The 11045-nt window shown below is 39.8% G+C and overlaps 2 protein-coding genes across 2 annotated transcripts; one reads left to right on the plus strand and one right to left on the minus strand.

Moving 5' to 3' along the window:
* The first annotated feature begins 892 nt into the window (after positions 1 to 892).
* On the plus strand, positions 893 to 7698 carry LOC109980946 (rabenosyn-5). The gene is made up of 12 exons (XM_020629528.3): positions 893 to 1048; positions 1865 to 2155; positions 2623 to 2757; positions 2944 to 3044; positions 3134 to 3179; positions 3285 to 3446; positions 3559 to 3827; positions 3943 to 4013; positions 4100 to 4186; positions 4276 to 4378; positions 4818 to 4922; positions 5014 to 7698. Exons 2-12 carry the CDS (start codon positions 1906 to 1908, stop codon positions 6118 to 6120), a joined length of 2436 nt encoding a protein of 811 aa, XP_020485184.1. The 5' UTR covers positions 893 to 1048; positions 1865 to 1905; the 3' UTR covers positions 6121 to 7698.
* A 530-nt stretch (positions 7699 to 8228) lies between these two features.
* On the minus strand, positions 8229 to 10101 carry mrps25 (mitochondrial ribosomal protein S25). The gene is made up of 4 exons (XM_020629530.3): positions 9855 to 10101; positions 9450 to 9556; positions 9260 to 9347; positions 8229 to 8841 (listed from the first exon to the last, which is right to left on the minus strand). The coding sequence occupies exons 1-4, from the start codon at positions 9986 to 9988 to the stop codon at positions 8652 to 8654; spliced, it is 519 nt and encodes a 172-aa protein (XP_020485186.2). The 5' UTR covers positions 9989 to 10101; the 3' UTR covers positions 8229 to 8651.
* Positions 10102 to 11045: the final 944 nt, after the last annotated feature.

Genomic DNA, 11045 nt, shown 5'->3' on the forward strand with positions numbered 1-11045 from the left:
GAGAGCTAGAAAAACAGGAAATGAATGGTTTTCTCCTACCTTTATTCTGGCCACCAACTGGCATTACTCATCCAAGATCCACTGACTGGCTTTAGCTGCGTCATCTGACATCTCCCTTACTATCTTTTGAAACTCTCTCCCTGCACTCCCAACTCTCCCAGTAATGAAACAGCTGATCTTTTTATGATCGAATCTTGCATTTGCCAAGTTAGTGCAACTATAGAATAAACAATTTTGTGCAGAAAAACTTTTGGTCAGAAAAAAAATGTAAATCTAAGAAGTAGGCCTACATTGTTTGTAAGTCACGACAGTCACTACTCTATATTATTAGGATCTGCATTATTAGCTATTTCTAGCAATTAAACACAAGGAAAAACATTAAAATCATGTGGACCCCCAGCATATTCAGGTATCACTGCAAATGAAATAAATAGTTTGAAAAATATGTTTTTTAATTAATGTGGCACATCAAACGTGTTATTGTTATATCAGTGCCATTAAAAAGAAGAGCGTTTGCTTCAAAAGAGCTAAATGGGAGTAAACACTGAACGAGACAGGACAATTAGCCTATATGTTATATATATAGACCTACATTTGTATAAGAGTATTTTAGAGAACTGATACCAGATACATTTTTGATATGGTTGAATGAGAGCTTCTGGGCAGGTTGCATGAATTTTAAAAGGGACATTACTCATGTGTGGGACAAAAATAGAAATGCCCAATTAAGGATACTAAAACTATTAAGAAAAAACAACAAACAACGATACCATATCACATACTTTACACTGTGGTGCATTTGTTTGTCTTCCAGGTTAATCAGGTTGAGTCATAGGGTTGAGTGCGTTTCGTGTCGTTTGTCCCTCTTGACGCCTCGTACCGACTGGATGCTGATCACATGACCAGGTTGGGCTGCTGCTGCTTCTGCAGCTGGTGGTGGTGGTGGTGTTGTCGAGCTGTCAAAGAAGAAGCCCTACTGTAACCCACATAGTTTGTTTTTTTTAATCAATTTGTTGGTTTAAACGACAGAACGCGTTGATATAATTTGGTAAGACTTTGTTTTTGTGCAGTTTGAAGTTAGTTATACCAATGTTTTGAAGCATGAGGTTGGAGATTGGCTAAAGAGGCGAGACCTGCTGTTAGCATTTGGTGCTCTCTGTTCAACATAACGGCGGCTATAGTTAGCTAAACATAAACAAAGATAACTCCAGCCATTGGATAAATTATGCTCAAGTAATGGATTCAAGTAAAACAATACTCGCTTGGAGTCAGAAAGTGAGTACTTGTCGACTCGCTTGGTTTGCATTTCTCTGACTGGGTGGGTTCTGTAACGCAGCCCAATAAGGAGTTCGGTTTTTATCTTGGCTGACTTTGCTCTGGTCATAAAATACAACCTTTAAAATCATTCATAAGATCTCGAAACTGTATGTTATATTTAATTACTTCAATATTTGTCGTTTTTTAAGTGTCTTTTTAGTGTCTGGGTTAGGTAGTGTCTATCAGCTTGTTAGCTACTCTTTGTAAAAAAGAAAAAAAAGACTTGCAGCTTTGACTATGGGACTTGAATGGGTACAAATGTGAGCCTACTTAGTCTTGAGTGCTATCTAACCCAATAATGTGAAGAAAAAGTATGTTTCTGTATTGACACTAAGAGATCATGTATTCTTCAAATGTGTCAATCAGATATATCAATGCTGTTTATTACTACCTCCTTTGGGGATCTGTATTTCCAGGTTGTCTTACTAAGCAGAAAACATTTGTTAAATATGTGTTAGTTCACATTCTAATCTCAAGGTGTCTGAAATTGCTTGCATACATTTTGTGAAGTATGCATGACCTAAATATGCTTCCCTCTGCGCTGCAGTGTCCCAAGGACTCTCTCTGGCATGATGGAACCAATATGGGATGGGTTGCACAACTCGTGAATTGTGCACCACAGCAGGAATCTTTCAGCCTTTCATCTCTTCTCAAACAACACAGTCCACCACTGTCATGGCCTCAAGTTATCCGTCCCCCTTTGAGGGCACTGGGGAAGTGAAAGAGGGCTTCCTTTGCCCACTGTGTCTAAAGGATCTTCAGTCATTCTACCAACTCCAAGACCACTATGAAGAGGAGCACTCTGGGGATGACCGCCATGTGAGGGGGCAGCTCAAAAGTGAGTCCCTAACGCCAAGAAGACATTTCCATTTATTTTAGTTGAATCACAAACAAACAACAACATCAAAAACTATTATTTACTGTTTGGTCTAGTACAAATTCAGTGCGACTGTGAGGGCAGTTTAAGGCGTACATTTTTAATTAGATTTAAGTGTTGGGGCAGGGAGCATGTATGCCATGCTGAATTGGCAACCCTTTCTGCTGCAGTCTAAAAGGAGGGACAGTAGATGAACTGGGGAAATGATGAAATAAAGAGAGTGAGGATGTTGGTTGAAGGGAGACAAAAGGCGTGTAAGAATGTTAGCACTCTGATGTCTCTGCAGTTCGATCATGCATCTTGAAATGAAATTAGTGGATCTTCTGTTAGACTTTTCTACACAGATTGTCAGCTTATGATTGTGTAATATCTTTTTTTTAATTTTCTGCACAAGGGGAAAACTGTGGCCTTATTTTCTTCTTGCACAGGTTTGGTTCAGAAGGCAATGAAAGCCAAGGACAAACTGTTGAAGAAGGATGGAGACGACAAAACCGATACAGGCAAATATGAGTCCTTCTACTATGGTGGAGTGGACCCCTACATGTGGGAGCCTCAAGAATTAGGTGAGACAAAGACGATGCGTGTGTGAAAATAGGGTGGAAGTAAAACGTCCTCACCATGTTTTTTGTTTGTTTTTGTTTGCTGGCATGCTTTTTAAATATTCTATGGATAAAATAAAAATAATTATTGATAATTATGACTTAGAAGGCCATTAAGTGTGTCACAACACAGCACTCTCACTTTTGTAGGGGCAACCAGAAGTCATTTGGATGACTTTAAGAAGCACCGGGCAGCCAGGATAGATCACTATGTTATTGAAGTCAACAAGCTCATCATCAGACTGGAAAAGGTTAGCTTGAAAAAAAAAAGCAGTCACATTTTTCTTTTATTTGAAATCCTGCTTAAAAATGAGCTGAACTGTGCCAACTTGTATTTCAGTTGACATCGTTTGACAGGATCAACTCGGACGCAGCCAGAATCAGAGGTTTGACTCTATTGATTCATCTTCAACTCTGATTGACCTCATTGTATATCAATATGATGTATTTGAAAGTATAAATTATTGATAACAATTGATCCAACTTTCTAGCCATTGAGAAGTCGGTGGTGTCGTGGGTGAATGATTCAGATGTCCCATTCTGTCCTGACTGCGGAAACAAATTCAACATCCGGAACAGGCGACACCACTGTCGTCTCTGTGGGTCCATCATGTGTAGGAGGTGCATGGAGTTTGTCCCCTTACCTTTGGCTCGTACGTATGCATAAAAAAAAAAAAACCTTTTCATCTGGAGGAAACTGTCATCTGTTTAGTCAAGTCGGCTATCAGTTAAATCTGTAAAATTATGCCTTTTTTCTGTCTACAGAAAAGCTGATCAGTGGAACAAGAGACGCCTTGTGCGTAACCGGAAGCCCAGGTCATTCCCAGTCTCCCCCAGCAGTGGGTGGCGGCGGCGGCGGTGGGATGGGCTCCAGGAGAGGCAGCATCAGCAGTCTGAGCAGTGTCACCTCCATGCTGGAGGAAAAGGATGACGAGAAAATTCGCTGCTGTCATCACTGTATGGACACACTGCTGAAGAGACAGCAGAAGTTGGAAGAGAAGGACCACGTACCGGATGTAGTAAAACTTTATGAGGTTGGTACATCAAGCTGTCTTCTTATTGAAGTAAAAAGTATCACTACTGATTCCACAGTTTGTCTCTTATTCAGCTTCCACTAGAAATGAAAATTCCTTTCTTTCTTTCTGTCAGAGGCTGAGGATGTGCATGGAGAAAGTGGATGAAAAGGCTCCAGAATACATCAGAATGGCCGAGTCTCTCAAGTAGGCCCTTAAAAAAAAGTGTGTACTCTTTGGAACTTTGGTTGTATAATACTGATACTTACTCTCTTGAACGCTTCCTCTCACAGTGCTGGTGAAACCACGTACAATCTTGACACGGCCGGTGGAATGAGACTGGAAGTACAGAAATACTACGAACTAATTGACGCCCTGAGGTAGATGCCAGTTGTGAATGAGTGCTTCAAAATTGAGCAGAAGTCTTCTGCGATGTTTTTAAGATTAAATGGAGTCGTTTTCTTTTCAGTAAGAAGATTTTAACACTAAATGCAAAAAGTGATCCGCCACCGCATCCGAAGGCTCTCCAGCTGCAGAAGATGGTCCGCTATACAGCCACACTATTCGTCCAGGTGAGAAACAAGTTCAGACACTTCTCAGCATGGTCAAAGACATGGCAACTTAGTTTACAACTACTAATATAGACTTTCTGAATTAGGCCATTCTTTTACAGCAAGAAAGCAATTTATTTATGCAACAGTATGGATAGCAGGTTGCTAACTACACATGAAATCAGTTTATGTACATGAAGAAAAAGAAAGCTATTTCATCTAGTTTCCTTTTGTTGTTCCTTAATTGTATGAGTTGTCACTCCTGACCTCACTATTATTATGACCAGGTAAAAATCACAGACCGGTGCATGTAATATTGAAATTCATAATTCAAATACATTATGTCAAAATTGGGCTTTATTATTACTTTCTAATCAATCAGTCTTTTGTTTTCTTGACTTCCACATTTAACCCTTTATTTTCTTGAATTCACCCATTGCTTGTGTCTTACCTGTTTCAGGAGAAGCTGTTAGGTCTTATGTCTTTACCCACAAAGGACAAATATGAAGAGCTGAAAGAAATGAGGAAACAAGAACAAGAGAAGAGACTCCAACAGGAAAGACTGGTGAGATTTTGAACCCTTAGTTTTATTTTGATCTTTCATTAATGTAACCGGCTTCTAGATTTTACACTTCTGGTATTTTTCTGCTGAACAGGCATCCAAGGAGGCCCAGAAAAAGAGGCAAGAGTCTGAGCGACACCGTCCGTCTCCCAACACAAATGGAGAACTTCCGCAGGCCTCTAGAGCTCCACGCATGACAAAAGCTGGTGGTTGGCTGCCCTCTGCGGACTCTGCCCATGCACGCACAGAGCTGGAGGACCCCCTCCTGCAGCAGATCGAGAACATTCAGTCATTCCTCCGTCAGGCACAAGAAGCCCAGAGAGCAGACGAGGTAGCCATGTTGGAGGAGAACTTGCGCCAGCTGCAGGATGAGTATGACCAGCAGCAGACCAGCCTGGCCATCACACTTTCTCAGAAACTTGCTGAAGAGGAGAGCTTGCAGCAGGGGGAGTTCCATCGTCTGGAAGCCCGAGAAAAGGAGGAGAGGGAACACTGGGGCCCAGCTGTAGGCTCCACTCAGCCGTCTCCCTGGGAGAGGTCTCTGGATATCAGTCCAGCAGGCGGCTTCCAAGAAGAAGAAGACACTGCAGCAGAGGAGCTTACTCCTAAAGCTGAGAGGAGTCCATCCTCTCTGAGAGCATTCCCTGCACTCACAAGCCAGGAGGAGTCGCCTCCCAGGTTGAGGAGCTTGGGAGGGCATGTAACCCCCCCTGGTGGTGAAGGACAGAACAGCACATCCCTTAATCCTTTCGATGAGGAAGACTGTACTCCCATTGAGGAGGATCCGCCCAACCCCTTCTTTGAGGATACCAATAGGGAGCACAAAGAGGAAACCAATGGGAAGAAAGAATACAACCCATTTGACGAAGATGAAGATGTAGAGGAGGAAAAACCAAGTAATGCCATACATGGCAACCCCTTTGAAGAGGAGGAGGATACGGATACAGGCAACCCTTTCCTGGAGGCCTCTGCAGATTCCCCAGAAGTCTCAACCAACCCATTTGACAGGGAGGATGACGAACAGGTTTTGCCCGATGTGGACATGATAGAGGAGGAACTGCTGCTGCAGCAGATTGACAACATTAGAGCCTACATTTTCGATGCAAAGCTCAGTGGTCGTCTGGACGAGGTTGAGCTCTTGTCAGAGAACCTGAGAGAGCTACAGCACACCCTACAGGAACAGAAGAGAAAAAAGCACTGACTCCTTTCCTCCAGAGCCCCCCCTCCCCCCCAATACCCAGCTACTTACTAAGTCCAGCAAGGCTAACTCACTTTTCATGTCTAATAAGCCCACTGATTCTAGTGTGGACGAGGTCTGCTGCACCATGAGAGATAAGTGAATTCCCAAAATTAAACATAATTTGGAGTTAGGTAGCCTGAAATGACTCTTTAAATACATTTCCATTCAAAAAAAAAAAAAACCATCTTGCTAAACCTTTTATTCTGTTCAGAACTGCAGAGGGCTGGTACCTAACCCAGCATGCACAATTCAAAAGCACTGCAAGTGAAAATCTATGAACCTGGCAGGTTGGTTGCCAAACATATTAACCCTTTTTGCATATGTACAACCATGAACAATGCCACTTCAAATATTTTCTTTATGGGACAGTCAGGTGTTTGTTTGAGTTGAGTTTGGCTCTGGCCTATTGGAAGTCAGAACTTGTGCTTTTGACCTCTGGCAGAAGCGTTGAAAGAAAATAGAAATGTAAAACAAAGTGAAGCAGTTGTTGCACATTTCTAAATCCATGTTTTGATGACAAATTATTCGAAGATGATTTTTATTTTAAGTAAAGTACGTTAAAAGTGCCCAACACATGTACAATGCATTTTATAAAATCAATGCAGCACAGACATGTCAGTGACTCCACTGACATCAGGTGAGGCCATTCTGTAGGTTAAGCACAACTTTCTTAAGAGCCAAAACAGTTCAAAAACGTTGTACAGATATGTTGCAGAACTTCCAGATCAGGCTCTTTGATTTGTAAAATCCAAGTGACTTCCTTTTAATCCCAATTTTACTGAAGTCATAATGATGTACTTACAAGTTCATTTATGACACTAGAAGTTTTTGCTGATTATTGAGCCGAAGAACAACACCACGTTACTGATCCAACTGGGCCTAAACAACACTCAGACACAACAAACATCTGATCATTTAATGAGAAACTAAAGAAAGTAAACTTGTGTTTGGATGGTCTTGTGTTTAAATAAATTGATTTAAATGTAACCACAGGCTTAAATGATGAACTTAGTCACATGACTCGTGCTACTTGTTGAGCATGTGTGGACGTTAAGTGATATAGAAGGGAAATTAAAGGCACATCACACAGAATCCAGCCATTCTTGTTGCTCCTGTTATGTGTCCTTCCCTAACACTGACATGAATCTTTAAATAAGTATATCAGCGACCTTATTTTCATGACAGCATTTGGAGTAAATTTAAAGTGGTTCTTTTTCTTTTTTTGGGTAAAACAAACAAACTCAAATGAACTTAACCTTTCTGTCCATCTGCATGGTTTGGTTCAGTCTTTATCGATTCATCTGAATAATCTTGTTTGTGCATCTTGTCTATGTAATGTTGGCATGGTTGCACTTGTTTTTATTTTATACTACAGTAAGCCAAGTAAACAAAACATTATCCATGCCCTACTGTGCAGCTTCCAAATGTTTACAGTGGAACCACTGACCCAATAGAGCACTTGTGTTGCATGATTCATGTGTCCGTAGCTGAAGTGCTGTTTCATGCTGGTCTTTATATTGAACAAACGGCCCAGTGTTTCCTGCTTTGTTTTTTTTACATTTTGGTAAAAGCCGATAGCGCTCGTTTCATGTTGTCATACAGGATCTGTGTGTTTCAGATGTATGTTGACGTTCCTCCACCCAGCTGTCACCATAAGGACACACGATACTATTTTCAGAATCACATTGTTAGCAACTTCCAAGTAAAATCCTGTGTGACCACATCTGTCTTTGCAAAGATCAACTTATTATTTAGGTCAAAGCGACATTGTCAAGTTATAAGGGTTAAAAGTTATAAATTAACACTACATACATAAATGCCAGCAAGTATTATCACTAATAGTTCTGCTAAATCCAGGCACAAATTTGTCAAAACGTGCTTTCCTGTCCTTAGAATGTTTTGTGATCTCACAGTGATTATTTTTAACATCCACATCAAATGTTAAGCAAATGTGACACTGTACATGTTTTGTGACATCTTGGATTTACTTGAGAAGCTTCGTAATGTGTGTTAGCAGTTGATTTTAGCTAATAACACTAATGCAGGTTAAATAATTGCAAAACTAAAAATCTGACACATCATTTTATTAATGTCATCTCTGCGCCAATAAAAAAAAATGTCTCGGTAAAAACAAGTTTGTATAGTTTCTTTTTGTGAATTAGGTGGATCCTGCAAAGAAATGTAGCAAATATGATTATTTAGGAGCTATTTGGGCTTTGAAACCAATGTCATATCAGGTGTATGCGTCAGGTTATCCAAACCTAGACCATGGTCTGCCTGCTCAAACAAGCCCAGTGTTTGTAAGTTCACGCTGCTTAAAGTGGACTGGAAGGTCTTACAGATACTAACTCACAAAGTGCAGCTCAGCCCATTTATGCAAAGGAAATATACAATGGAGTAGTCTCTTTATGTAATGGTACAAAATCAAATATAACATGAAAACACTAGAATGTCCAGTTTGCGTACAATAGTCACACCTCCTCTGTAACTTCTCATTCTTGCGATGCTGCCATTTTTGCCCGATATTTGCCCGTCATCTCTTTGGGCAGCGGTGTGGTGCTGGGACACGGCACTTGGCCATCCACCTCACAGATACACTCCCTCAGACAGTACTTTTTTGGCCCAAAGTTGGCTGGGTTGGAGGCTTGCATCTTTTCTTGAGCTTCACCTTGTAACACTTCTCTGCAAAAAAAGAATTAGACAAATTAAATACAGTTATAAATCTTTTGATCCCTGCAGAATGGAGCCTTTAACAGAAATATTTTTCAGCATTTCAAAAGTACTAGGGTAAAATATTTAATTTAGCTGCACCTTTATTGTTAAAGCGGGATTACTGTTGTACTGTCATAGTCATTTCTTGCATTTATCCTAAATTGGATGTTTTACAGCATTCACAGTTAATCTGATATAGTGAACTGAATAAACAATGAAGTCCAAATGACTAATACTCTTAACATTGTTTAGTGTAAATACCATGAGCGCCAAGCAACGGCAATATCATGAATGTTACAATACATAGTGAAAAGTGTATTTTTTTTCTAACCATAATGACACATTTAGTAATGCAAGTTAGATTCCACTGGCTATAGGAATAACTTACTCTGATTTGCACAAAATCTTCTTCACATGTTGTGAAATTTGTTTGTGGTCCCTCCCTTCAACATCCATCAGAACTTGTTCCCCATCATCTGGGGAAAAAAAAAAAAAAAAGAAGAGGGAGATCAGCCCGGGTACAACACAATGACAGCTACATCAATACTATTTCAAAAAACCAGTGCAAGGCCACTCACCCAGGTAGAACTTTAAGAACGGTGCTGGTGTCATATTTTTGAACATCATTATTTGGACCCAAGGGTTTTTGTACTGTATCTGAGGAATATTGAAGAACACAAACTTCCTGCAAAACAAAAGAAGAGAGTAGATAAAACACTTATAATACCTTACAGAACAGTAAGTGCTGGAAGAGTTTGAAAGCGCATATTTTATTGACCACACACATCTCAGACGCATATTTACAGACACAGATTACAACTACTCAAAGTCTAAACATGATGTATTCGTGACAGTTTCGTAGATTTATTTTTTAAAGCAGAACAATACGAGACAGTAAGGACCTTGCACGACTGTTCTTTGTGTTTTTTTTTTTTTAAAGCCTCTGGATTCTGTAATAAATGGATGATGAAGTTTGCTCTGACCTTGCTCCGTCGCTCAGCTCTCCATGTGTGTTGTAATTAACAGTCATGATCTTCACTCTGTTTTTAAAGATGATGTCGCCCTTCTGGAGATATTCCAGAGTCCTCCTGATCGGAAACCTCCCTTTCATAGGCATTTTTTTTTTAGATCTTTTTAGATAAAGGAAAGCATCAAAACATTAGGTAGCAGTAGCTCCAAGCTCTCAGAGACGCCTTTTGATGTCGTCGCTTTTTTCCTTCTTCTTCTTCTCTGTTGGAATTTTACGGCAGTCGGCATCGCTTCAGTAGCGCTACCGCCACCCTACGGCTTTAATAGTTAAAGCAACAGTATGTCACTTTTTCAAAGTTTCAAAGGTTGATTTATTCGCACATTTATGGAAGCCCATTTCCGCCAGTTAATAAAATAAAAATGAAAACTTGGCTTTGTTGATATTTTTTTTTTCCCATTAAAAATCGAAATTATGAGATAAAAATTAATTATTATGAGATAAAAAGTCTAAATGATGAGGTAAGAAGTCATAATAAAAAAGTCACTGTCAGTGTACCACAGTTATTTTGTAGGCTAAAGTTCACGGTAGTAGATGGTGTCCCTGACTTTTTAATCTCATAATTTTGGCTTTTTATCTCATTATTATGACTTTTTATCTCATAATTATGACTTTTTTTTAATCTCATTACGATGACTTTTTATCTCATAATTATGACTTTTTATCTCATTATTATGACTTTTTATCTCATAATTATGACTTCATTAGCTCATAATTTCGACCGTTAATGGGTTAAAAAAAATCTCAACAAAGCCAAGTTTTCATTTTTATTTTTTTAACTGGCGGAAATGGACTTCCATACACGTTAGCTTTCAACGGGGAGAATTACTTCTTTCCCCTGTACACATCTCGGCATGACAGCATTACAGCAGGATGTAACTTTGGCAGTGGGCAGAGAAATGTGCATGGCTATAGGCGCTATAGTTCACACACAAGCCCTCAGTTTATAAAAAAGCAGCCAGTTAGGCTGTCTCAGTACGGTTTGATGATACAATGACAGGCAGAAGAGGACAGTGACATATGAAACTAAGAAGAGAAAATGACAGAGTGACCAAGCAGGAAGTGTAGGCCTACATCCAGCTAATATTCAAAACAGACTGTGTAAAGTTAAGTTGTAAGGCCATCAATTTAATCTTTGTCTCATGTT

This window comes from Labrus bergylta, chromosome 12 (genome assembly GCF_963930695.1).
Source record: "Labrus bergylta chromosome 12, fLabBer1.1, whole genome shotgun sequence".
In the NCBI taxonomy this organism is placed as follows: Eukaryota; Metazoa; Chordata; class Actinopteri; order Labriformes; family Labridae; genus Labrus; species Labrus bergylta.

Bases quoted from the DNA above. Each gene is read 5' to 3' on its own strand.
- mrps25 (XM_020629530.3), bottom strand. From the start codon at position 9,988: ATGCCTATGAAAGGGAGGTTTCCGATCAGGAGGACTCTGGAATATCTC. The intron at 9,557-9,854 runs GTCAGAGCAAAC...TTTGTTTTGCAG, and splicing joins GAGCTGAGCGACGGAGCAAG to GAAGTTTGTGTTCTTCAATA. The intron at 9,348-9,449 runs GTGAGTGGCCTT...TTTTTTCCCCAG, and splicing joins GTTCTTAAAGTTCTACCTGG to ATGATGGGGAACAAGTTCTG.
- LOC109980946 (XM_020629528.3), top strand. From the start codon at position 1,906: ATGGGTTGCACAACTCGTGAATTGTGCACCACAGCAGGAATCTTTCAG. The intron at 2,758-2,943 runs GTGAGACAAAGA...TCACTTTTGTAG, and splicing joins GTGGGAGCCTCAAGAATTAG to GGGCAACCAGAAGTCATTTG. The intron at 3,045-3,133 runs GTTAGCTTGAAA...CTTGTATTTCAG, and splicing joins TCATCATCAGACTGGAAAAG to TTGACATCGTTTGACAGGAT.